The sequence below is a fragment of the Hyperoodon ampullatus genome (genome assembly GCF_949752795.1).
Source record: "Hyperoodon ampullatus genome assembly, chromosome: 13".
In the NCBI taxonomy this organism is placed as follows: domain Eukaryota; kingdom Metazoa; phylum Chordata; class Mammalia; order Artiodactyla; family Ziphiidae; genus Hyperoodon; species Hyperoodon ampullatus.
Genome location: NC_136926.1, coordinates 8,146,637 through 8,173,849, shown reverse-complemented (window position 1 = coordinate 8,173,849; position 27,213 = coordinate 8,146,637). Strand labels below are relative to the sequence as shown.

The following is a 27,213-nucleotide window of genomic DNA, read 5'->3' as shown; positions in this document are numbered from 1 at the left end:
TCTCCCGGGGACCCCCCGGCACCTGCGGCCTCCGAGTAAGTGTCCGCGCGCACGTCCGCCGGCCCGCCTCCCCTCCGCGTGCCCGGAGCCGGGGGTCGCCGGGTGCCCCTCGCCGCCACCCCGGGGAGCGGGGGGTCGCGGGCGCCTCCCCCGGGTGGGCGGAGAGGCTCGCGGCGCTGCCCCGCGGCGGCAGCGGCGCCCGGAGGCCGCACTACCGGCGACCGCGGCGGCGCTGCTCCCCCTGCTCGGTGCAGCTGCCGCCCGGCGCTTGCGCACTGGGCCTTGGGCGCGCGGCGGCACTAGGCTTTGTGTGTGTGTGTATGTGTGCGAGTGTGTGTGTCTGTGTGTGTGTGTGTATGTGTGTCTGTGTGTGTGTCTCTGTGTGAGTGAGCGGGCGGGCGGGCGCGAGTGTGGCCGCCGCGGAGCGCGAGCAGGACCCGGCGGGCGCGCTCCCCCAGCCTCTCTCTCCCCGCCAGAACCATGTCGGGCAGGTCGGTTCGAGCCGAGACCAGGAGCCGGGCCAAAGATGATATCAAGAGGGTCATGGCGGCTATCGAGAAAGTGCGCAAATGGTAAGCGGAGGCGCCGGCTTGTTCTCTGGTTCGCTTGCAGGCTCGCGACGCGGCCGCCCCGAACCCCGAGACCAGATACAAAAAGCCGGCGGGGCGCAGCGCCCCGGGCCGCCCGCGGGCCCAGGAGTTGGAGAGGGCGGGCGGCGCGCGAGCCGGGTCACCTGCGTGCGGCGGGGGCCGCGGCCGCTGCCCAGGTGCGCTCGCGCCTGTCGCCCACCTGGCGCGGCGGCGGCAGTCTGGAGGCGGCGGGCGCCCCGGGCCGGGCGGTGGAGCGGCGGGCAGTCCCCGGCGCGGCGCTCGGCTCCCGGGAGGGGGGCTCGGGGCCGGCCCCAGAAGCCATTTCGTTTTGTGCAAGTCACATGAAAGCGGCTTCCCGCGCGCCGGGGCCGCGATGCCGGCAGCAGAGGGGAGAGCGCGAGCTCCATTGTGCAGGCACCGAGCGGGCCGCCGCCGCCGTCTCCGTCTCCGTCTCCGTCTCCGTCTCCGTCTCCTACCCGCGCGCCCCGGGCGGCGCAGCGCCGGCCCCCGCGCCCTTGCCCTCGCCGGGCCTCCCTCTCTCCCTCCCTCCCTCCCTCCCCGGCCGGCTGGCTGGCTCGCTCGCTCGCTCCCCGCCTCCCAGGCCCGGCGCCCTCGAGTCTGCGGAGTTTGCAGAGCGCGAGCCGTTTAAATTTAGCGCTTTGGGCTGCCTGGAGCGAGGGCTCTTGGCGAGGAAGAAAGATGGGGGCGAGCGCGAGGAGGAAACGCCGGCGGCGGCCGCGGGGCCCGGGGCTCCGGGCGCCCCCCTCCCGCCCCGCTGTGCCCGGACCCGGGCGCGGGGGTCCGGGCGAGCGAATGTTGGGGGCCAGACCCCGGTCCTGGGCCGCGTCTGCCTGTCCGAACCCGGCAGCCCGCGTTTGTTTTGCGGAGAGAGCCGTTGTTTTTGTTCTCTGCGCGGGGGAAGAGGGGGACTCGGTGTCGGCCGTGCGGTTTCTGCAGCTCACGTTAGATCCCGTCCGGCATGGCCTGGTTGTAATTAATACGACTGAACGTTTCCCCGGCCTCGTCCGGGTCTGTCTCGGAATCGGCCCGAGGGCCAGGCCCGAGGCGCGAGCCGATCGCCAGGTTGGGGCGGACTTGTTGAAAACTCCCAGCTCCCGGATTTCAACTTTATTATTTTTTTCCCACGGCCTCACCAGGGTCAGGGAGGGAGAGGAGCCGCAGCGCCGTTCGAGTGTCAGCGCCCGCGGGCTCGTCCTGACCCTTTATTTAAAGCCTGCAAACCCCGCAGGCCCCGTGGCGGGCTCTGTTTATGTTTAGGGGTGTCATTTCTTGAGTAACGCCTCGCCTGGGTCCCTCAAAACCACTGGGGGCTAGCCTCCAGTCTAGCCGTGTCACAAGTTAGTTGTCCTTTCTGAGTCAAACCCAACAAAAAAGGCAAGAGCAAAATCAATAAAGTCCACGTGCTCCCGGGCCTCCTATGGAAAGGGCTGTCTGCAGATGGCCGGATGCCCGGCCGAGGGCTGGGTTTGGCTCTAGTGGGACAAAGAATTTTCAGAACCGTGAGAAGGGAAGGCCTTCCAAAGTTGGAATCCAAGTCTTCCCTGCCGTGGGAGCTCCCCTGGTGCGCAGGGCGCCCAGTGCCCGGACTGGAGCCATTTAAAAATGGCAGAAACAGCTGCAGGCCAAAACGCACACGGGAAAACAAGCCCACCACCCCCGGTCCTGCGGGATTCCCAGAGGGAAGGCTGGAGTCGTCCCCTGCCTGAACGCCTGTGCAAAGAAAGAGCTGTTGTCTGGGCCTGAGTCCCTTCTGTCACCAGCCTGGAGGTGAGAAAGGGGTGGGGGCCAGCTGCCTTTCCGTGCTGCGGGAGGCTTGGCGGGGCCTTGCGCTCCAGGTTCCCAGCCTGGCGGAGGCTCCTGCACCCTGACAGCTGCTCTGCTGGGAGGGCAGATGGAGCTGTGTGGGGTTTTCCACCCTGCCGGCCCCAGAGCAGCCGGCCTGGTGGCCCTCAGTGCTGCTCAGCCCGCTGCCGGCGAGGCCTGTGTTTGGGGGGACGAGAGGAGAACGTGTCTCCCTCCCTTTTTTGTGTCTTGGGAAACTACGAGTCAAGTCCTCTGAAGACCTCAGGCTTTGGGATCTCATGGCTGGGCTTCCAGTGTGACCTTGGGTTAACCACATAACTTCTCTAACCACGACAAGAGGTTCCTGTGCTACTTTCTCCCCTTCTGGAATAACATCATGTCTCGAAAAGCACTTATCCTGCACACAGGAGCAGTCATTAAATGCGGTCCTTACTGTGAGGTAGAAACTTGCATTCTGCTGGGTTTTTTTTCTTTCTTTTTCTTTTTCTCCTGCCCATTCTAAGTAAAAAAAGACTTCGCCTTGTTTCCTGGGTTTCCCCAGCCCCGACAAGCCAAATCTCACCCTCGCTGTGCCTTCAGAATGTGTCTTCCAGTCAGCCCTTGTGGTTTGGGGTTGTTTATTAACTGTGTGGCCACCAATCGTGCATTTCACCACTGGCTGGGACACTGGGTTGCCAGATTTAGCAAATAAAATTATGGGGCACCCAGTTAAATTTGAATTTCAGATAAACAAAGAAATAATATTTTTAAATACTTCTTTTTTTTTTCAGTGTAAGTATGTCCCATGCACTAATTGAGACATACTTATACTAAAAAAATTATTCGGCATTTATCTGAAATTCCAATTTAACTCTGCATCCTGTTTTGTTTTGTTTTGTTTTTTTAAATCCAGAATGGAGGTGCTGGCATACCACTTAGCCTGTAAGCCTAGGGTGGTATTTCTCCTCAGTCCCAGGGACCCCTAAAAATTCCCCCTTCTGCCAGCCCTACCCTTCCCCTGCCCTGGAAAAAGCCAGCAGCCAGCCGTGGCCACCCTGTCGGTAGCTGCCGGCCGTTTCTCCTCTCCTTTCTGTGTCCCAGCAAGGCAGGTTGGTGGAGTGAGAGGCAGCCAGGACAAGAAGGAAGAACGAAACGGTGGGCTCCTTTTGGGGAAGCTGGGGCAGGGTTAGGAGGCCCGGTGTGGGCGGAGAAAAGCAGGGCAGGGGGAGTCCCTGGGCGGGAGGCAAAGGCTGGAGCCTCGAAGTAGGCTTAGGCCTGGGACCCCTGGATCCGTGGTCTGAAGCGTCCCTCGGTGGCTTGTGAAGACAGAGAGAGGCCTGTTCCCCGAGACTTCCCGCCCGTCTCTGAGGGCGGGGGGAGCTTTGACTGTGCCTAAACCCTCACCTTGGTACTTCCAGGGGCACCCTTCTACCAGGCACAGGGCAGGCCAAGCGGGCCTGGGCCTAGTTAGGATGAGGCCAGCTGTAGCCAGGCCTCCTACGGCATCAAGGACTAGTCCTGGGAAGTGGATCGGAAGTGAGGGGTTCGGAGCCCTCTTTGAGGGAGTCAGGTCACCCTGGCTGGCCAGCCCTTCCTTGGACCTGACCTTGGGGGAACATTAGAAATTGCCCTCGGCCTAGAGAATCTGGGGAGAGGGGTGCTCATAGTTTGCACAGGAGCCTGTGCTGGGGAGGAGCGTCTGGGGCTCTATTCCTACAGCTGGGACCTCATTTGCTTCTTTTGTCCTGGAGCCCAAGCCTGGTGGGGAAGAGAGAGGCACTTAAGCCTGGCTGGTTACCAGGGGCCAGCAAGGCAGGAGGGCTCAGGCCGTGCCCAGGGCAGCTTCGTGGCAAGGTTGGGCTGCGGCCCGGTGGTTGTGGTGAATCCGAGCCCAGTGGCTGCAGGTGGTGAGACCTGGGGGATCTGAGGGAGCCCCAGGGCCCCATCTGGAGAGAGTCAGTGCTCCTCGGGGCATGTGGGCCCCTCATGGCCAGAACGTGTTTTTGAGAGTGGCCAGGAATCTGGATTTTAATGTGGGGCCTGGCTTCTTTTTATTTTTAAGTCTGGCAATTGATTCAGATTTTTAAAAGTACCATGCAGGCCAGGCAAAACACGCCTGTTGGCCACTTGTTTGCCACTGCAGATGTGATTAAGTACAGCTTAATGCCTTCCTTTGGGGTTGGGGTGATGGGTTTGGAGGTGGTAGTGGGAGCTCTCAGCTGCTCTCTGGGGTCCCTGTGTCATTTCCCGAGGCGCTGCCAGGCCGCTGGCTTGATGACACACCCGGTGCTCCCTGGATGTGTCTCCGAAGTACCGGCTACTCACTCAGTGACTCGCCCCTGAGCTCTGGGGCCTGTGTCTCCCTGGGTGGCTGCTGGCCGGATACCAGGCTGAGGTCGGGTTCTCAAGGCTCTTCCCTCTGCCTCATGGCCCCTCAATGCCCACACCTAGAAGTGCAACTGGAGAATGGTTTCTAATCCCTGGGGTGAGCTGGGAACTCGGACCAAGGGAGGCACCAGAACCTAGCTGTGTTCAGCTCAGAACCTGCAGGGCCTGTAACCTCTCTGGGAAGCACCTGCCACTTGACACATTCATCTTGGCTCAGGTGTGGCCTGCGAAGCCCAGATCTGGCACACTTTCTGCCCTGAGAGGTGTCCTGTGTATTGCAAGTCAATTACTTTTTTTTTTTTTCCTTTTTTTTTTAACACAATCAAGCCTTGGATTTGCTGACCTACTGGGGCCCCAGCCAAGGAAGCCAGTTGAGGGGCTTGTGAGTAGTGAGTGCCTTTGGCCATTTGCATGGGATTTGAGCGATTTGTGCTTCTTTGTCCAGCTTCTGTCACCGATGTGCTCTGTGGAGTCATTTCTTAGTAGTTTTTCACGGGAGACAGAATAGCAGGGGTCAGAGCCCGTGTCCTGTCCTGGTTCTGCCGTTGACTAGCTGTGTGACCATGAGCTACTGGTATAACTTCTCTGGGCCTCCCATTTCCCCATCTATAAAGTGGGGTGACAGTAGTCTCCCTCTCATAGGTCTGTTGGCAATTGTCGGGAGAGAGGGCATGTGAGTAAAGTGCTTGGCACAGAAGCCCTCAGCGCACAATGGCCATTATGATTGTTGCTTTGTCACCAAGGTTGTTTCTTGGGATGTCTCTGTCCTTTCCAGGCACCTGCTGATTATTCAGCATGAAGGTGGGGAAAGACTGGGGTTGTGGATTGTCCATCCTGCCTCTGAGAGGCTGGGGACAGGTGGGTGGTGACTTAGGTGCCTGACTTTATTTAATTCTTAATTCTCTCAGGGCTAAACAGGGCAGGGATGGGGCAAGGGAGGCTGCTCCAAAAAGCAGTGTGGCATGGAGATTTGAACACTGGCTCTGGGGAGAATGACTCCACCTCCCCCTGCCTCAGTTTCTTTATCTGTCAAAGAGGAAAGGTGACAGTTACTGCCACGAGAGGTTATGGGATGATTAGAGTGTGTACAGTGCTTAGCACACAGAAGGCACTAGAAATGGTCATAGTAGAATAAGGAAAAGCCAGGCCCTAGCTTCCTCCAGCCGGGGACTTTGGGACCCGAGCAGGCACAGTTTGGGGAATGGAAGTGTCCGTGGTTTGGGTCAGCTGGTTTTGAGCGTGCTTGGGCACCCAGAACCCCCAGTGGTGAAAGGGTGCCAGGTGACGGTAACATGTCCCACCAGCTTGGGAGGGCTACTTGCCCATGGAGGAGAGGACCCAAGGCCAAGGTCTTGGTGGGGAGGCTGGATGAGGCGCCCACAGCCACACATAATTCTCGGCTCTGGTGGACCCCGTGTTGCTAACATTGCTGGGGGCTCCCGGCCGCTATGCCACGTACAGCAGGTGTACATCTGGCTGTCCCATCAAATCGTGGACTCCAGAGCGCAGCTCCCTGGTTGAAACCCCAGCTTTCCTTCTGGGGGGGCCTCTCCCTCAGCCGTGGTGTCCTCAGGCACGTGGCCTCTGGCTGTCACTCCTAGTGTTAGGGGCAGGAGGTGACAGGACCTGACTCGTAGGCTGCCAGAGGTCGAGGACCGAAGTTGGGAGGCTGGGGTGATATAGCTAGAGAAGGACGATGCTCGAAGCAGAGAGGTAGGAGGAGAGAGTGGTGATTACCATCATTACGCTCAGTGGGAAGCAGTCACCCCCTTGCCTTCTCGTGGCTTGTGATTTGCTTCTCACCATCAACCCGCCTTTGGCAGCTGGGGGCCCCGGGCACTGTGCCCCAGGAGTTTAGGATGCGGCTGGGGGTGGATCGGGGGCAGCTGTGCAGACGTTAGGAGCTGAGACCCTGGAACTGAAGCCTGTCTCCGAACCGAGGTATAGGGTCTCGGGGCAGGCAACCTCCCGGCCGCGGCAGACGGGGCTGTGCTTCCCTATCGCAGCCCCTCGGTTTCAGCATCTGGGGACTGCCCTTGGGGCCGAGGCCACTGGGCATCCAGGTTCCCCCCTGCTCTGCATGCCCCGGGGCTGATCTAACTGGCGTTTGCCCGGAAGAGCCTGCGGTGGTTACTCATGCTGTTGGCTCCTGCTTCCCTTCCCACGACCTCGGAGGCATTGACAGGGGGCAGGGTGAGCCCCTGGGTGCCCTTGGGGAAGACCCTCCCACCCCCACGAGGAAATGCCTCGTTGGTCTGAAGCCCTCTCTGCTGCCCAGAGGGGCTCTGTGGGGTGAAGGCTGGAGGAACCGGGGCTGATTCCCTCCATCCAGAGGAATCAGCCCAGTGGCAGCCCCGCCCTCCCCTCCAGTCTCACCAGGCGCTCTCTTCCAGATGGGAGGAAGCAGTCGACACGCGACATGCTTTGTCTCGCTCGCGGCAGCCTGGAGAGATTGACGACCCCATGTGGTCCAGCAGATGGGGAAACTGAGGCTCAGGCTGGTGAAGTGAGTTGCCCAGGGGCCCCCCAGCCAGCGAGCGGCAGAGCTGGGATTCACGCCGTCGTCTGTGTGATCCGGAGATGTTCTCTCAGCCCTACGCAGAGCTGTCACCGTGTCACAGCTGCTCCAAGGGAGTGCGGCCTGTGCCCCCCGCCGGCGTGAGCAAGGGCCTGCCCCCGAAGCCCCCTGGTAATGGGTTCTTCCTCGTCCTCTGCAGGGAGAAGAAGTGGGTGACTGTGGGTGACACATCCCTGCGAATCTACAAGTGGGTCCCTGTGACGGAGCCAAAGGTTGACGATGTGAGTATGTGGGGCCGGTCCCCTGGGGTGGGGCTGTCCATCCACACTCCCTCCCATCACAGCGAGAGGGGGCTGTCCACTACCACCCACCATGCGGGGACCCTGGGGGCCAAGGCCACTTGGGCAGCAGAAGGACCCAGCTTAGGGCTGGAGAGGCTGCTGAACCTGTGTCTACCCCTCCCCCCATCATCCAGCCCCAGAGTTTGGCCCTCAGAGAGGTGGGGAATGTCCCCTGTAAGTCACCTCTTTGGGGCTGACAGCCCCATGGTTTGCCAGTGGGCACACTGCTTAGTGCAGAGGTATCCCCTCCCTGAGGCCCTGGGCACCATGGCTTTGCGGTGGGCGTGGCGGTACCTGCAGACGGGCAGACCCTCCCCCATTGTTGTAGTGCCCTTCTTGGCACCTGACCATCTGCCAGGCATTACTTTGTGGAGTGAGCTCTTTATCCACTCTGGACAGGGGAGGACACAGGCTCAGAGAGGTGAAGCTGTTTTCCCAGAGTCACACAGCAAATGTCGGGTCTTTTGACTCCAAAGCACAGACTCTCTCCACTCTTGGAGAGCCTTCTGGTGGTTGGAGCTGCTGGTGAAGGGTGACCCCAGCGTGAAAGTTTGGTGCGGAGAAGCAGGGGCCATTGACGGGGGAGGGTTCCAGGAGGGGCGGCGACTGTGACCGCTAGAGGAAGGCCTCGCGGCTGCGCTTGATCTCAGGGCGGCACTGATGACAGGCCTGCCCTGCCTCACGGGTAGTTTTTCAGCTTGGTGGGTCCCAGGCCAGTGACCCTCAAAGACCCACAGGTCAGCTGCCCTCATTTCCAGTCAAAATCCAGAATGGTCCCACTGACGGGCCTTTGCATGGGCTGTTCCTCCTGCCTGAGTGCCTTCCCTGCTACGCAAGGATGGCTCAGCTCACACTGACCACATGCCGCCAGTCGTGACAGGGGGCATGATTGGTAGGTTTCTAGGGGCCATAAGGCGGGGCAGAGACTTCCCTGGCGGTCCAGTGGTTAGGATTCCACACTACCACTGCAGAGGGCACGGGTTCAATCCCTGGTCGGGGAACTAAGATCCTGCATGCCGTGTGGCGTGGCCAAAAAAAAAAAAAAAACAAACCTCGGGATAAAGCCTCCCTCCACAATCTCCAGTGACCTGCCCCACGAGTCTTGGGTCTCCTGGCAGGGCTGAGGCTCCATTCGTGACCCTTTGATCACATGCGGCCCCTGGGTGGGTCGGTGCTGGGCTGAGAACGTGGGGGCTTGTCATCCCTTCCGGTCCTCGCCTGGGCTGGTTCGTGGAGCCACCAGGGCTGCTTTCCCCAGAGGCACCGACACAGACTGTCCTGGCCTTTGGTGCCGGCCTTCCGGAGGGAGAGCAGAGTGCAGCCAGCCTCCTCGAAGGCAGCTCCTGGCTCCTGCCCACGTCTGCGCCTTGCACATCATTAGGTGTTGTATAAATGCCGGTTGCATCTGAGAAGACGTGGTCCCTGCTCTCAAGGAATTTATAATCTTGTTGGGGAAAGATAATTATAGAATAGCATGAAACAGACATCAGGGAAGTGCCAAATGGCTTGTGACGAAGGAGAGAATGTAATATATGGGCTATCAGGAAGGACAAGGCAGCCTCGGGCTGGGCAAAGACCTCAAGATCTGGATTTGGACAGACGACCCCCAATTAACCTGTGATGCCAGGCGGGTGACCCCATCTTGCTGGGTTAGTTCCCTCTTTTGTGCTGTGGGACAGTAACATCCAGCTCCTGCGGTTTCTGCAACAGAGCAAAGGCAGTGTCTCATCTGGGAAGAACTTAGCACAGCTGTGCAGACAGTGCTTGGATGCTAATTCTCTGTCATCTCTGAGCCAAGATGTACAATACTCCTCCCCCCTTTCTCTAGGGTGGTGGGTCCCACGCCTGGCTGAGCATTAGATCCCCTGGGAGTCTCAACAAAATGCAGGTTCCTGGGCCGCACCCTGGATAGCTGCATCCGAATCTCTGATGGTCGTGGCCGGTAATCTGCAGTGGGAAGGGATAGCTTTTCATGTTTCTGTTTTTGGTTGGTTTTTTTTTTTTTGGCCGCGCGGCATGTGGGATCTTAGTTCCCTGACCAGGGATCAAACCCACGTCCCCTGCATTGGAAGCATGGAGCCTTAACTACCTGACCGCCAACAGAAGTCCCTCTTTTCTTGTTTTCAAACACCCAGTAATGACGTGGTTACATTATTTTCTTTTTTTCTTCAGAACTCTTGAAAATGGTCTTCTCTTAAATAGGTAAAACATGTTACAAAATTCATTTGTTACTTTAAAACTCTTTTTTAAAACTAAAACGATTCACATGCCATAAAATTCACTCTTTTAAAGTTTGCCAGTCCGTGTTGATATAGTTACAGTTGTGCAACCATCACCGCTATAATTCCAGAACATTTTCATTACCCCGAAAACAAAACGCATGCCCTCCCCAAGATCCTGGAAACCACCAGTCTATTTTCTGTTTCTATAGGCTTGCAGATTCTTCAAACGTTACTTTTTTTTACAGTCTTATCTTTTTATACATCTGCTTCCCATCCCTGCTGAACACCTCCAGCCCCATCCAGCTCTTTTCCTTGGAGACAACCAGTGTTTGTTTATCCTTCCAGAGAGCTTGTGCGCGCAGGGATACAAACACACGCCCATTTATGCTCCTCCTTTTCCACCAGCGGCAGCATCCTGTTCCCATGTTCTGCACCTTTCCTTTATACATCTTGGAGACACTGAAATATTTAAATATGTGCATATTTCTGCGGATCCTTCCATATTAGTACAGGAAGAGCTTGTACTTGGACTCTGTAATTGTTGCATCCCACTGCGTTGAGTGAATGTACTGTAATGTGATTAACAAGTCTTTTACCAATGGACACAGTTAGGTTGTTTCCACACAATTCCATTCCGTCCGTAAAAAATGGAACCACGTACAAAAAGCATCCCCTTGGGCTTCCCTGGTGGCACAGTGGTTGAGAGTCCGCCTGCCAATGCAGGGGACATGGGTTCGTGCCCCGGTCCGGGAGGATCCCACATGCCGTGGAGCAGCTGGGCCTGTGAGCCATGGCCGCTGAGCCTGCGCGTCCGCAGCCTGTGCTCCGCAACGGGAGAGGCCACAACAGTGAGAGGCCCGCGTACCGCAGAAAAAAAAAAAAAAGCATCCCCTTGACCTTTCCCTCCTCCCCTGGGCTTTCCCTCCTCCCCTGGGCTTTCCCTCCTCACCTGGTCCCCAGTGTCGGGCTAGAAGTCAGCTGTCTTTGAGGAAGGCAGTTCCAGGGGCCTGAAGATAGTGGAAATGTGTGAGCTGTCTTTTCCATCCCTCACCTGGCATCCCTGTACTGTACCTGCTTCGGGCAGGGTGACCATGGCCTCTTCCCCAGAGGAAATTCCCGCCAGCCAGGGTGTTTGCATGCCTGCGGGGCTGGCCCCAGAAGCAAGGCAGCCTTACCCCCAGCCCCCCAGCCCCCCAGCCCAGCCCTGGAAGCCTCCCCTCCACGGGGCTCCTGGATTCCAAAGCAGGTGAGGCTCCTCATGGGACGTGTTCAGATGTGGGCCAGTGGAGCCCTCCAGAGCCCTGGGGGCTCCAGGATGAGTCAGCGGAATAAAATATTCATCCCACTCCCCAGGGTCTCCCTGGTGCGTGCACACACACACACAATTTGGTGACTTGGTTTCTGCATCATTTTTCTCCTCCAGAAAAACAAGAACAAGAAAAAGGGCAAAGATGAGAAGTGCGGCTCAGAGGTGACCACCCCGGAGAACAGCTCTTCCCCGGGAATGGTGGACATGCACGGTGAGCTTCCCGCAGCCAGCCAGCCAGCCGGGCCCCTCTTCTGCCCGCAGCACTTGGTTGTGTTTTTGTTTTACCAGCAGGTTTGTTCACATTCCAGTCGAGGGGTAGGAGGGCTGGGCAGGACCGGGAGGCTTCTGTGCCAAGGAGGAGGCTCAGCAGAGGAGAAGAAGCTGCTTTTCCCAGAGCAGCAAGCCAAGAATCATAAATGAGCCAGAGACATTAAATAAGACCTCCTTCTCACCCAGTGACACAAATGTCACAGGACATGTTCTGTTAGTCCCATGTGCCCAGGAAGTTTTTGGGGGGGATCTTAACTTTTTCCCTCCTGACTCTTATTTCCTATTTCGCTTGGGCTACTGGGAAGCTCTAACTGGATTTCTGACTTCATGTGAATCAGTCTGGGACCCTGGGACCTTCCCTTCTACATCGACTGCCTAACTTCCTTTGCTGTCTTGTTTCAGAAGTTGTAACCAGTGTCCCACTGATCAGATCCAGGTTAGCCAGTCTGCAGTTGTTTTGATGCTGCTAGTGGGTTTTTTTTTTACCTTTTTATCTGAAAGGAAAGGCACAAATCGTAAGTGTGTGGCTCCATGAGATGTTCACAAACTGCACACACCTTTGTCACCAGCCCAAATCAGGACAGAATGTTCCCGGCAATCCCCGTGGTGTCCCCTCCCGGTCATTCCCCACCCCGCCATGGAAAACCACCACCTGACTTCTAACCTCAGAGATCTGAACCAGAAGTTTCTAAAAAATTGAGTTTCTGATATTTATAAATCAGAAAATTTGCGTTTGTCCCATCCTTTGAGAAATCAGATCCGCCAGCCCTTGGGCACGTTCTTCCTCGAGGCCGCAGCCCGCTGCAGCAGGAGCAGCTGTCCCTGCCAGGAGAGCGTGGCCTCTCCAGGCCCACCAGGCTCACCTCCTGTTCTGTCCCCAGCCTGGCCCTGCCGGTCTAAGAGCTCCCAGCACTTGCCTTTCTCTGTCTTGATCCCAGCTTCAGCGTCTTTGTACTTCTGACCACCCAAGCCTTTTTGCGCAACAAGGTGATGTTAGATAAATAAACAAGTAAATCAAGAGGGAATATTGGTTGGATCTAGTTTGTAACCCTCCAGGCCCGGGCTGTCTTACTCTGGGGGAAGGGAGGCCAGCAAACTTCCCCATTTGCCCAAACTGACTAGTCTGGAAAACAGTCACAAGCTCCAAGGGCAAGCTTGCTTGTTGCTGAATTGGCTTCAGAGAAGCACAGGGAGGGTGTTCGCTGACAGTTAACGTGTCAAGAAAGTGTCACAAACACACACACATACCAACAACTGCCGTATAATTTTAGTTGGGATGCATTTCATTTTCAGAAATAGGTATTTGAGTTGGGACGTACCCTGTCCCTCTGTCACTGGTTAGCAGCCCCACTCTCTGGGGACCGAGGAGGCCCCTGGCCTGGCTCAGTTTCAGTTAATTCATAGAATTACAGGTGAGAACCTTTTCGAGCACAGGGCGGGATCCCACCTGGATTCTAATGTGACTCTCCTAGGATCTACCCGTCATGGCGTGATCCTGGGCTGGGTATTGAACACGTAGCCTTGGGGTGGTAATGCCTACTTCACAAGGTCGTTATGAATATTGAATAAGATAATCCCTTAAAGGCCTTGGCGTGTCAGTAGCTAACATTTAAGAAGCCGTCACAGTGTGCCAAGCATCTTGCTAAGCCCATTTTGGGCATTACCTCATTTAATCCTGGTGACGAGCCACCTTTGTACAGACGATGAAGCTGAGGCTCGAGGAGGCGAAGTAACTTGTCCAGAGTTAGGAAGTTCATAAATGCCAGTGCTGCCATCTGCGGTCCTTTGGAGGAGGCAGAATTCAAGTTCATGGCCACTAGCCCATACGTAACACCCCAGAAAAATCTAGAATACTGAGCAACCCAGGTCCCCGACTCAGGAACCATGCTCACCTTCCCTTTTAGTACATGTGCAGCCAAGAAAGACCAAGTCTGACTGCAGGGAGTGAACGCTTAGGGAAAGCTATGGGCCAGGTTAGAGTTATCTGGAAGGTTACAGGCGGGAGGATGGGCACAGGAGGACATGAAGGGACAGGGATCTGCATCCAGCTGTTTAGTCTCCAGGATCCACCTGAGGTCAGCCCAAGCATCAGGGTCGCGCCGTTACCAGGTTGCCAGGCAAGGCTCAGGGCAGCTGACTTGTTAAACATTAGCGCTTACTGTCCTTAATTAGCATGACCTAATGCTGGGACCCATAGGCTGAGCCTCTGCCTTCTGTGCTTCCAACACACACGGCCATGTATCTTGGCATAGGGAGGAGGCTGAGATTTTCTCGAAAGGTAAATCGAGGGAGTTTATATCTTTTTTTTTTTTTGTAAGTCCCAGAATTCACGAGAGGATGCTTTTGTGTAATGAGCGCCCCAGAGTACACTTAAAATAAGATGCAATTTACCGAGTCAGGGCTGCAGGGCTGCCTGGCGCTTCCTCACCAGGTTGAGGTAGAGGAGAGACTCGGGGTTTGGGGCTGGGCAGACCAGCCCGAGCCAGGGGCTCTGCTGCTGGGACTCAGTTACCCCATCTGGGAGGTTGTTGAGAATAAACGGGGTGACTGTAAATGCCCTGGCCTGGTGCCCAGCATGTAGTAGGTGCCCTGGATGTGTTGACGTGCTTCTCGTTTTCTCTCCTCTCCTTCCTTCCCTGTCTCTGTTTTTTCTTTCTCTCTCTCTCATTTTTACAAAAATGGCCTTGGTCCCAGGTGCACAGCATGGCCCAGAAAAGCAGGGTAACACCACATGGGTATCTATAGTTTAAAATGACTCTTTGCTCGCTTCTCGGCCTTTCGGCTAAGATCAAGTGTAGTATCTGTTCTTATCAGTTTAATATCTGATACATCCTCTATCCAAGGACAACATATTGAACGGATTTTTGGAGCAGGCGGTTGGAATAGGAGCTTGCTATGTGTGGATGTGTGTCCCCTCCACACATCGACCTGGTATTGCAGTACCCCCAGGAATGGTGCACCCCCTTGGGGAATAACTCAGTATCAAAAGGCAAACTGTGGGGCCTTCCCTGGCAGTCCAGTGGTTAGGACTCGGCACTTTCACTGCTGAGGGCCCGGGTTTGATCCCTGGTCGGGGAACTAAGATCCCACAAGCCTCACGGTGCGGCCAAAAAGATAATAAAATAAAATGACTCTTTGTGGGCTTCCCTGGTGGCGCAGTGGTTGAGAGTCCGCCTGCCGATGCAGGGGACACGGGTTCGTGCCCCGTTGCGGGAAGATCCCACATGCCGCGGAGCCGCTGGGCCCGTGAGCCATGGCCGCTGAGCCTGCGCGTCCGGAGCCTGTGCTCCGCAACGGGAGAGGCCGCAACAGTGGGAGGCCCGCGTACCGCAAAAACAAACAAACAAACAAAGAAAAAGACTCTTTGTGGCCAAGAAAGGGTGTCCAGGGCAAGGGTGGGATGTGCCCCAGGATCCCCAGCTTGGCCCCCAGCTCAACCCCTAATGCGCTTGCCCAGCTAACTTTCTTCCCCTTTTCCTTTTTATTATGAAAAAATGTCATAATAGAGAACAGTAGAGAGAATAGTGTGATGAAACCCATATGCCTACCCACCTAGGTTTTCATAACATTATGCCACATTTGCCTCATCTATTGTTTTTAATGTGTTAAGTTTTTTAATTGAACTACAATTTACAAGTAAAATAATTCACAGCTCTCGAGTGTAAAATTCAGGGAATTCTGACAATTGTATGCAACCCGTGCTAGAAGATTTTAAAGTACATTTCCCCACATCATGATACTTAAGTCTGTACCTAAACACTTCAGCACGCATCACTGATAAATGACATTTCTATCTACCCACTGTACCATTATCACTGCTAACAAAATTAATTCCTTACTTTTAAACTCCAGACTGTATTCAGATTCCCCATTTGTCCCAAAATGTCTCGCAGAGCTGGCACATTCAAAACAGGGTACAGATAAATTCCATACGTCATGCCTAGTTGTTAGGTCTCTTAAATTTCTTTAATCTGTAATACGACAGTAATCTTCCCTGCGTCTCCTTTTATTTTTTTTTCTTTAGTTGCATTGACCTGTTGGGAAGCCTGGGCCAGTTGTCCTACACAATATCCACTTTCTGTTGTGAACTTGTTGCTCTCTCTCTCCCTTTTATTTTGTATCAAGTGGAATTGGTCCAGAGCTGGATCAGATCCGATGAAACGGTTTGATAATGCTGCCTTGTGGGACCACGCTTTGGCCTTTGCAGTGCTTCAGAGCCAGGCCCACAAGATGTCTGGTTTCTTCACCCAGAATGAGACCTCACGTGACCCCCAAAGATTTTGTTTTATTTATTTATTTTTGGCCGCACTGCATGGCATGTAGGATCTTAGTTCCCCGACCAGGGATCAAACCCGAACCCGTGTTGCCTGCAGTGGGAGCTCGCATTCTTAACCACTGGACTGCCAGGGAAGTCCCCCCGCACTTTTTTTTTTTTTGGCCCAAAGATATTCAATGTGCTGGGCCACCGTCTGCGGTCGGCTGCCGCTAATACAGGAGTCCCCTCAGTGAGTCGGGGACAGGGAGCTCAGATGAGCCTCCACCCCGCGCAGGACGTGTGGGGCGGCCCTGGGTGGGCAGCTCAGGGGCCTCAGGAGGAAGAGGTGTCTCCTCCCCCGGGAGAGCGTCCTGTAGGGCTGCGGGCAGCAAGGCCAGGGGGACTGAGCCCCCCACACGCCTTGAGTCAGCAGCCGCGGCATTTCACGCTGTGGTTCTGTTCCCCCCTCCCCGTGCAGATGATAACAGCAACCAGAGCTCCATTGCAGACGCCTCCCCCATCAAACAGGAGAACAGCAGCAACTCCAGCCCCGCTCCCGAGCCCAACTCGGCCACGCCCGGTGATGGCACCGACGCCAAGGCGGATGAGGCCCAGGCCGATGGGAAGGAGCTCCCCGGGGCCGAAGGTATGTGCCCTCAGGGGCTGGGCTCAGAGGGGCCTCTCTCCAGCCAGCCTTCAGCCAGGCAGTTGGAAGGGTCTTTAAGGAGGCCCTGCCAAGTGCCACCCCCAGAAGGTGACGGTAGAAGAAAGGTAATGCCTGGAGCTCATATTCTTGAGGGGCAATTAAAAATATACAATGTAATATTTGGAAAATAAGTGCTTTGGAGAATTATAAAGTAAGAAAGGGGAGTGGGTTAGGGTTGCATTTTAAATAGGATGGTCAGGGAAGGCCTTACTGAGAAACTGACATGAGAGCAAATGAGGCTCAGGTTAGGGGAGGGAGCAAGCCAGGTGGGAGAAGAACATTGGGGGCAGTGCAAAGGCCCTGTGGCAGGAGCATGCTCAGCATGGCTGGAGAAGAAGGCATGAGGGTCTCAACAAGCGAGATGAGGTCAGAGAGGAGGCAGGACCTCGAGTGTCGGGGCTCATAGGCCACTTCACAGACCTGGGTCTTTATGCTGAGTGAGACAGGAGCCTTTGGGAGTTTGAATGCCGTGATATGAAGGATCACCTTGGTTGCCGTGATTGAGATCAGACAACGGGGAGGCCAGGGCGGAGGCAGGGAGACCAGCGAGGGGGCTACTGTAGTTGTCCAGATGGGAGAGGATGGTGGCTGATTATGTGGTAAGAAGGGGTCTGATTGTGGAGGACAATATACATGTATATGTGTATTTATAGGTTTGTTTATTTTGAGGCTTCTGGATTCTCTTTATGTATTTATTTATTTTTTTAATCTTGAGTCTTCTATTTATTTATTTATTTTAATGTTTATTTATTTGGCTGCACTGGGTCTTGGTTGCGGCGCGCAAACTCTTATTTGTGGCATGTGGGATCTAATTCCTCAACCAGGGATCGAACTCGGGCCCCGTACATTGGGAGCGCAGAGTCTTAGCCACTGGACCACCAGGGAAGTCCCTCTGGATTCTCTTTAAATGAAAAAATTTCCAGTATACAGAAAAATTGAACAAATGGTATAATACTCTCCTGTATACCCACCAGCCAAACTCGTCAGTTGTTAATGTTTAATGTTTTGGGGGTTTTGGTTTTTGTTGGAAGGGGGTTGTGGTTTGTTTTGGTTTTTTGGGTTTTTTTGCTTTGCTTAAAAGTATTTTTTTCTGAGGCCATCTGACATTGAGTTGTAGACCTTATGACGTTTTGTCTCTAAACACTTCAGCATGCATCTTTTAAAAATAAGGACATTCTCTTACGTAGTCACGATGACCATTATTGCACCTAAGAAATTGAACAGTAGTCCCTGATTGTCTAATATCGAGGTGTGTTTCGGGGGCAGAGGTGAGAGTGTGTTCGATGGGCAGTGTGTGGGCCCTGGCCTTGCCGCCCCCTGTGATGGGAGAGGTGGAGGGGCAGGACCAGGGCCGTCTGGAGTGCCTGCAGATGCCCGAGTGCAGAGTTGGGGGTTCCAGGGAGAGGTCCAGGCTGATATGCTCTTACCTGGTGGGGCAAGGCAGCTGGCCTGGAGTCCGGGCTTCCAGATGCTTGGGGAGGGCGTGCATCTCCTTGGGAGAAGGCCGTCCTGTGTTGCGGAGTTCATTCACATCCCCTTCCGTTCCGTTCCACACACTTCACCCACGTCAGCCCCATGCAAAGCTCCATGCCAGTCCTGGGCGACAGTCAGCTGAGTCCCACTCCTGACTCCCAAGAACTCATGGGCAAGACAAGCACTGAAGCTGAGAACTACAGTCTACAGAGGTCACAGGCAGACTAGATCGAGCATGTGGTGTGCGGGTGTGACCATAGAGCCCAGTGGTGTTTTTATTTTTAATTGGAACTCGATGCCAAAAATTTTTTTTTAATTGGAGTAAAATTGCTTTACAATGTTGTGTTAGTTTCTGCTCTACAGTGAAGTGAATCAGCTATATGTATACCTATATCCCCTCCTTGGACCTCCTTCCCCCGCTTCCCCCCCCATCTAGGTCATCACAGAGCACGGAGCTGAGCTCCCTGTGCTTTACAGCAGGCTGTCGATGCCGAAATTTAAAAGTTGAGCAATTTCACTTAAAATAAGATGGATTTCCAGCCTCTCTTGAAAAGTGGGAAGATCTGGCAATACTGGACCTGCATTTCCATCGAGCAGCAACCAGCTAGAGCAGAGATGTGGCTGCCTCTCCAGAGAGGGCCAAGAGGACCTACATTCACCAGTTACCACACTCCTCACCACGCCCTATTGTCTCCCTGACGCTGAGGCCAAAGGCAGTTGCCATGTATTACACCGTGAGATCACTGTTGTTTTCCGTTTTTGTTTGTTTGTTTTTTGGCTGCGTGGCTTGTGGGATCTTAATTCCCCGACCAGGGACTGAACCCGGGCACTTGGCAGTGAAAGCGCAGAGTCCTAACCACTGGACCGCCAGGGAATTCCCTGTTTTTCTCATTGTTGATTTAAAAGGAAAGTTAATATGTTTCTTGAACCTTTTTCTCTAGTAAGAGTGGAAAAGTAAAAGGCTGAGAGGCTGGGGGAATGCACATTTCTTTGAGGAGGAAGGAATATTCCTTTAGATTTTCTTTACAAAGCTTATTTGTGTCTGAATTAAATATTTGACTCATTCATGGCACTGCCTGGCCCCTAAGGGGGCTTTTGAGCCACAGTGAGATGCAGTAAGGAAAGGGAGCCTGGAAGGCTTCCCAGAGGAGGTGCTGTCTGACTTAGTCTTAAAGGTTGAGCAGAGATAGCAGGGAACTGAGCAACCCAGGCAGAAGGGACTGCAGGGCAGTGCCTGGGGACCTGCAGGGGATGATGCCCATGTGCCAGGAGCACCTCTGTGCAGGGGGTGCGGGTAACCCTACACAGGGGAAACAACCATGAATTAGGATGCAGATTGAAGTGCGCCCCCAGCTCTCCAGGGTCCTCCCCCTCCTCAGCGGACCACTGCTGAGTCTGTTTTGTAGCCTTCCAGAGAGAGTCTGCACCTAGAAGCATCTGTATGAGATGATAACCTTTCTCTTTAGAACGCTTTCACTTAGCCATCACCATGGAGATAATTCCACGTTAGGACACATGGATTTGTCTTATTTTCTTTACCAGCCTATCATTCAATGACGTGAATGTGCCATGATTTATTTAAATAGTCCCCGCGTTGGTGGTCATTTGGGTTGTTTCTGTCTTTTTCCTACACTGACAGTGCTGGAGGGAGTCTTGTGTGCACGCCTCTTTGCCTCTTTGCTCAGGTGTGAGTGGGTGTGCTGGACGCGGCCCTGGAAGGGGGCTGTGGAGACGAAGGGCACGCCCTCCGTAGGCCCTGCGGGGTCTTCCTCCAGCGAGCCGGTGGGCGGAACGGCAGAGCAGGGCCTTTCAGCCTGGGCACTGTGGGCATGTGAGGCCGGATGAGTCTTTGCTGTGGCGTGTCCTGTGCGTGGCGGGGTATTAAGAAGCACCCCTGTCACTAGATGCCAGTAGCATGCCCCACCCCCAGTCGTGACACCAAAAATGTTTCTAGATGGGGCCAAATGTCCCCTGGGGGAGCAGGGGACAGAATCGTCCCCAGTTGAGAACTCTGTCCCAGGGACTTTGGCGCCGCCTTCTCCCGTGTACAGCACGTGGGCATCCCCTCTCGTTCCCATGGGGCCCGCCCGCCCAGGCCTGGCAGGGGGAGGTGCTGGGACGGGGCCGTGGACACAGGACGAGCTCGTCACATCTGAGCCGACCCTTGCTGGCCGAGTGGCCTCAGGCCAGCGGCATCACCTCCTGCGTGCCTTCTTGCTTCCTTGTTCATAAGATGAGACCAATAACTCAGGAGGCTGGAAAGGAGGCGGGGCTCGAGGGGGTGGGGCAGCGGGAGGGCAGAGCGATCCTGGGGAGCTGGGGGCGGGGCCTGCGGGGCCCCATTCCGACCACTCCTAGCTTCTTGCTTGCTGGGTTGGTTTTCTTTGTTTTGTTTTGTTTTTTTGTTTTTTTGCATTGGGAGCGCGGAGTCTTAACCACTGGACCGCCAGGAAGTCCCAGTGGCTTCTTACTTTCTGGCCATGGCCTCGTTTCTCCCATGTTTGGGGTCTGTGGCTCCTTTGCCCTAAAGGGTCCAGTAGAGCTCGGCAGCGGGATTACGTCTGGGGTCGGTGCTTCCACAATCTCTGCCCTACCATCCACAGCCCCACGCACCATCACAGGTCCAGGTGGGAGCCACACCGGGGTCCCTCCTGGCCGGGCCAGGCCTCTGGGCCGGCACAGTTGCCCAGCTTTGACCAGGCGGGACCGCGCTGGCGGCCAGGCCTGCCTGCCCACGGCCCGGGGCTGCCGAGCTCCTGCGGGAAGGACAAGAGGCGGACCCTTGGGCCTTCTCAGGTTGGGGCCTACTGCCTGCGGGACAGGGCGGCTTGGTCGCCAGCTGTTGACCTTGCTTTGAACTTGTTTACTGCTGAGTGAGTTCAGGGAATGACATAATGTCCAAACTCCCTGGACTAAATTTAGGCCCTCGGAAAATAATTTCCCCTGAGCGCGTTCCAGTGCTGTCGGGTTAAGAGAATCAGGCCGCTGCAGCAAGGCCTGGAACGCTCCGCCAGCTCTAAGGACAGTTCCCACCGCGCTCTTGGGCCGGTCAAGGGGTTAGTGTGACTCTCTGGGTGACCGGCCACCTTCATGATTTCTAAGCCTGCAATGGGGCCCTTACCTTCCTCTCCACTCTGCAAAGCCCACCGGGTAGGGCAGAAAAGGATCTGTAGTCACAGAGAAGGAGGACGATAACAACTGCAAAGGTTTGTTAAAGCAAACATATATTATGAACTAGAATATAAGGTTAACATGGATATTTTCTTTTTTTAAAATTCAGATGAAATTCCCATAGCATAAAAGGAAGCATTTTAGGGCTTCCCTGGTGGCGCAGTGGTTGAGAGTCCGCCGGCTGATGCAGGGGACACGGGTTCGTGCCCCGGTCCGGGAAGATCCCACATGCCGCGGAGCGGCTGGGCCCGTGAGCCATGGCCGCTGAGCCTGCGCGTCCGGAGCCTGTGCTCCGCAACGGGAGAGGCCACAACAGTGAGAGGCCCGCGTACCGCAAAAAAAAAAAAAAAGGAAGCATTTTAAAGTGAACAGTTCAGTACCATTTAGCACATTCATGATGTTGTGCAGTCATCACCTCTGTCTAGTTCCAAACTGTTCTTATCACTCTAAAAGGAAACCCTGTATCCTTTGGCTGTCACTTCCCATTCCCCCCAGTCCCTGGCAACCACTAACCTGGTTTCTGTCTCTGTGGACAGAGACAGAAACATTTTCTGGACATTTCATATATATAAAGGGAGTCGTGTAATATGTGACTTCTGGCTGACTTCTTTCATTCAGCATCATGTTTTCAAGGTTCATCCACATTGTAGCCTGTGTCAGTGCTTCATTCCTTTTTACGGCTGAATAATATTTCATTGTGTGGATGGACCACATTTTATTTATCCGTTCATCTGTTAATTGACATTTGGGCCGTTTCTATCTTTTGGCCGTTGTGAATAGTGTTGCTGTGAATATTTGTGTACAGGTCTCAGTTTGAGGACCTGTTTTCAGTTCTTGTGGGTCTACCCTACAAGTGGAATTGCTGAGCCGTACAGGAATTCTATTTTTAACTTTTTGAGGAACTGCTGTTACATGGATTTTAAAGGTAAAACTAAAAATACCAAAGATATGTCAGGTTTATGGGGAGTTTGTTTCTCTGCCCTAGATAATCCCTCATTTACTCCCACCTGGGATTATTTTGCTGCTTGGATACTTCTGTCTTTCCATTTAATCCTCACAGTGGCTCAACAGGGCGGCTACTGTCAACCTTGACTTTACGGAGGGTGAGGGATCTGAGACCCAGGAACAAGTGGTAGAGGCAGTATTAGAACCCAGGCCGGTTTCTAGACCCTGTGTCCCCCTCCCCAGACACGAGCTTGTAGGCGTAGCCCAGGGGCCACAGTGAGGTGGACCCCTGACCCTCCCCGCGGTGGCAGGAGAACCCAGCTCAGACCCTGACGGGATGTCGGGTTTCCTGGCACTGCCCTGAGCCATCAGGACTGCTGGTTTAGGGGAAGTAAGAGCGTGTGTTAACCGAAGCTCCCCTGGGCTCCCCTGGGATGGACGGGCTGAGGGTCAGCCTCCTTGGGAGGAGGACTGCAGCTCCTTCCTGCCCTGTCCCCAGCCCTGTGTGCCCTGCTGTCCTCAAGCCCTGGAGTGCTGTCTACTTTCCCCCATTTCCCCATATTGCTTGCCTGCTTTAAAACTTAAGCCTGGAATTTTTTTTCCCCTTTGTTATGCCTCTGCCTCAGAAACCCCAGAAAGTAAGGCATACTTGAGTATTTTAGTGCGCTTTTTACAAATTAGGGTGACATATGTTGTTGGTGTCTTGAATGCAAGCAGAGCTGAGCCCTGGGCGTGATGTGGCTGCACCCTCCATGCGCTCTGTGCCAAAATAAGCTTCAGGTACAACGGCCGTTCCCCCTTCTTCCAAAGCCGCATCACCTCACACAACCTGCTATGGCCTGCACCTTCCTTCTGCTAAAGGAACATGGTGGGGGGAGCAGGGAGACTGATGCATGAGAAACAACTCAAATGACTGGCAAAACAGGACTCATTAAATAAGTGATTGCTTGATAGAATGCTCTGTAGCCATCTTGTAGGCTCTTGTATTTACAGAGTTTTTGAGGACATGTATTTTGGAGAAAGTCTTCCAAAATACTATGAGATCCTTACTTGGGGAGAGTGTAGAACTGTATGCATGTAGGGAGAAAACATCCGGAAAGATGGGACTAAATCCTCTAAAATGTTAGTGGCGTGGTAGCTGTGGATGGCAAGATAGTTGGTGATTTAATTTTTTTCTGTATTTTCTGTTTCTTGCAATGACAATCAGAAAAATATCCATATTATTAAGAGAAATGTTTACAAAGGGGCTGTGGGTTCCCCAGCTGGAGAAGGCAGGCTTCCTAAAGGAAGAGGGAGGAGTCAGCAGCCATGATGGTTGGAGCATGCTGTGTCCACCAGAGGGCGCCAGGTGCACGCAGCACAAAGCATCCTGTCGCATCCTTCAGGTGGCCTCTCAGGGCACTTGGTAGGTAATAGGTATGCAAGGGGAAGGGTCAGAGGCTGCAGGGCCAGAGTGGAGCCTGGCTGCTTAAAATGAGATCCCTAAGAATAAGCAAGACACTTCCCAAGCCCCCCAGCCTCCTTGCAGTCCTGACAGACCGCCTGGCCACAAAACTACCCAATTCCAGGTATTTTTAGTAGTTGGTCCATCTGGCTCCGCATCTCCCGTGTCTGAAAACAGCTTCTGTCGTCTTGCTTTTTCCCTCAGATGCTTCTGACGAGCAGAATTCACAGTCTTCAATGGAAAACTCGATGAACAGTTCAGAGCAAGTAGAACGGCAGCCATCTGGAGATGTGGGTCTGGCTGCAGAGACGTCCACAGTCTCTCAGGTACCTCGGTCGAGGTCTCAGAGGGGCAGCCAGATCGGCCAGGAGCCCGTTGGGGTGTCGGGGGTACGTCAAAAGGTGTTTTGCTGTTTTGTTTCGTTGTTTGCTCTTTGGACGATTGGAACTGTCTGGTATTCTCTGAGCAGGATTCGTGAGCATCCTTCTGTGTCTGAGCTGGTCACTGGGGCCCATGGTGAAGGAGGAGACACACGGGTCTGGCCCTTGGGGTGGGTCCTTTATCCCAGCCTCAGCCTCACCACTTTGTTTATTCGGGTCCACCAAAGCACAGCCCGGTCTCAGTGACCCAAAGTCAACTTCCCTTAGAGCTGGGAAGATAAGAAGACTTCAAAATTCTAAATGCCGGATGAGTCATCCTTTGGAATTTCGCAACTGACAACACTCCCCCTGCTCAGACCCCTTTCTGGGTCATCACTGTTTGCCAGAATCTGGTCTGAATCAGACAGTGCAGGCTCAGGTGGCTTTGTGGACAGGAGGAAATGTCCTGGGTTCGAATCCCAGATCCTTCACTTGGCACACATGAGCCTCAGTATCTCCAGCTGCTAAAATGGGATCACGGAACTGTCTTGGGGCCAGGGTGCGGGCGAGAGGAGAGAATGTGGGTAACACACTTAACACAGAGCTGCGCGCACGAGATGCCCCAGTGTTGCCTCGGCCTCCATGGTGATTTTTTACCGTCAGCCCTCTGTGCTTATCTAAGAGGTCTGAGGACTCAGGTATCAAAACTTCAACTGATCAAACTGTTTCCACTTTGCTGAGTATTTTCATACCTGGGGAGAAATTGACAGGTAGCAGAAAGAAGTCTGTACTTCTGTCTGTCTGTACTCTGGGGAGCCTTCAACCAGGCCTTCCGCAAGGGAAAGTGCCTCTCAGATTTTCACATCTCCATACCCTTGGATCTGCAGCCCCCTTTCAGCCTATAGAACACCCTTCCAAAGGCCCAAAGACACAGAGGTGGTGTTGATGAAAGACGTGTTTGCAGTGGCAGAAAATCGGCCACAACCTAAGTGTACCGGAAGGATTAAATAAATCTGGGGTCATGGATAAAACAGCCTGCTGTGCAGCTGTTAAAAAGAGTGTGTTGACCCAGGTACAGATAGAGAACAAAGAAATATTCTCACAATGTGAAATGAACAACACAAGGCAGAGCCTCGAGCATAGCACGAGCCCATTTGATTAAGACTACGATACAAATCAAAGCCTCATGTAGATAGAGCTGGTAAAACCAAGAAGCAGCTGGGGTCTCCTGGCCTCTTGAACTCAGTGGAGGAAAGATAGCTTGAAACCTTGATCCACACCCTGGGAGCATGTAATGCTTTCCACTGACATCTGCAAGTCCAGGGGTCTTCCAGTTTAACACGTCCCCCTCCCACTCCCATTTCTGGGGACCCAGACCTGAAATGGGACCTCTTCTGCCATTTTCATGCTCACATAGGCATGCCACCTGTCTCCAGAGCTGCTAGGTTTGTGAGCAAGGCGAAGGGTGCGCCGCACTGAAGCAAACAGCTTGGCATCGATGTTCAGCCATTCCTGTTTAAAAAAGAAAAAAGGCTCCCCGTCCCCTTTCTCACCCCCTCCCTCCTGCCCTCTCCCTTACGCAGGACAGTTCTCCTGTCCCCAGAGTCCGCTCCCAAGCTCACATACTGTCCCCCACCGCGCCCCCCATGCAAGCGCTCTGCAGACACCTCACCTGAACGGGATCCACCTTCCCCGGAAGGCACGGCGGCCCGCTTTCTTCCCGTTACCTTTAGACTGAGCTTTTAGCACTTGCATAAGGAAAAGGGAGGGGTGCCTCCCTGCCGTACCTGCTCTCCGGGTTTTCCTCAAGAAACTCACACACATCCTACATCAAGGCCCGGGGCTCTCTGTTTCACGTTCATTGGGTACCCACTGTGCGTCGGGCAGTAAGCCGGGTACGAGATAGCCCGGGTGAGCCAGCAGACATGGTCCCCGGCCCTCGCGGGGCTCACGATGGGGTCGGCCGGGGGCGGGGGGTGCCGAGACACAGCCGGGAGACAGCAGACGCAGGCGGGCCACGGTTCACGCCGCAGGAGGACGGGAGCGGGGCAGTGAGGAGATGCGTAGGAGGAGCAGCGTGCCCTCCTGGACGGCGGAAGCGGGGGGCAGGGGAGGGCTGAGAAGTTAGGGTGGCAAGGGCAGGCCTTCTAGGCAGAGGGCCCGAGGGGGCACAGGCCCGGAGACAGGAGCCGTCCTGGGGAGCGGAAGGGGAGGCTGGACGAGGAGGGCGGGACGGAGGGGAGAGCGGGAGGACTCTGCCTGGCGAAGAGCTGGGATTCTGTTCTGAGGCCAGTGGGACGGCATTCTATGGAGGGTCGCTCCTTTGAGCAGATCTCTTGGGCTCTGCTCAAGGCCGGGTAGGGCAGCCGTGGAGTGGCTGCTGCAGCAGCCAGATGAGGTTGGAGGCTCAGGTGTGGACAGGGTGGCAGGCAGAGGGCAGAGGGGCTGGGCCGAGGGTCCCTGGAGTTGGAGTTGGGCGTGGGGGCACGGAGAGGAGGGAGGGCTCCAGGGTCCACTGTATCCCAGGCAGACGGTGGTGCTGTCGCCAGCTGTGGGAGCACCGGTTAGGACGGGCAAAGTCAGGAGCTGGATTCGGGTGGTGGGTCAGGTTGCAGCTGCCTGGGATGGTGGCGTGAGAAGGTCGAGGGAGAGGCAGACGAGTGAGCGTTGAACTTTCTTTTTTTTTTTTTTTTGCGGTACGCGGGCCTCTCACTGCTGTGGCCTCTCCCGTTGCGGAGCACAGGCTCTGGACGCGCAGGCCCAGCGGCCATGGCTCACGGGCCCAGCCACTCCGCGGCATGTGGGATCTTCCCAGACCGGGGCACGAACCCGTGTCCCCTGCATCGGCCGGCGGACTCTCAACCACTGCGCCACCAGGGAAGCCCTGAACTTTCTTTTTTTTGAGTCCCGGGACTTCTTGGGAATTTGGTGGCAACTATGGACCCTTCCCCCAGAATAACAGACTTGTGTACATTCCACAGTGCTGAGTGTCTGCCCCGGGCTGGGCACCTGTGCTGAGCCCTGGATGAGCAGTTGTTAACACGGCCAGGTTGGTCTAGCCTTCGAGCTTACAGAGGTAAACCCGAAACTGCGGATATAATTACCCTGCAGCTAATGAGAGATTGGAAGACATGAGTGACATGGGCTTGGTGGACACAGGAGCAGCTTGGGTGTGAGGCTCCTCGTGGGTCCATGAACCTTTTTGAATCCATGAAAGGGTCACGGGGTCAGAACCATGGATGCCCACCCTTGGGTCCTTCCTGGGCTGATCTGCAACCTCCCGGCTGACCTGAGTCGCTTTCCTGGGGTCTCAACCTGTGTTTCTCTTTTCTTTTTCTTCCCCCAAGGATCTGGAAGGAGTGCCACCCTCCAAAAAGATGAAACTGGAGGCATCGCAACAAAACTCCGAGGAGATGTAG

At 54.8% G+C, this 27,213-nt stretch overlaps 1 protein-coding gene across 2 annotated transcripts; it reads left to right on the top strand.

The window, feature by feature from the left end:
• Positions 1-480: 480 nt before the first annotated feature.
• Positions 481-27,213, top strand: BCL7A (BAF chromatin remodeling complex subunit BCL7A; the record flags this gene model as incomplete). 2 transcript variants are annotated; one of them, XM_079717978.1, is made up of 6 exons in its annotated part: positions 481-572; positions 7,499-7,580; positions 11,286-11,382; positions 16,175-16,342; positions 23,640-23,761; positions 27,142-27,213. In XM_079717978.1, 6 exons carry the CDS (start codon positions 481-483, stop codon positions 27,211-27,213), a joined length of 633 nt encoding a protein of 210 aa, XP_079574104.1. The 2 variants fall into 2 exon arrangements, with proteins under 2 accessions (XP_079574104.1, XP_079574103.1); XM_079717977.1 differs by having other exon boundaries at positions 23,640-23,824.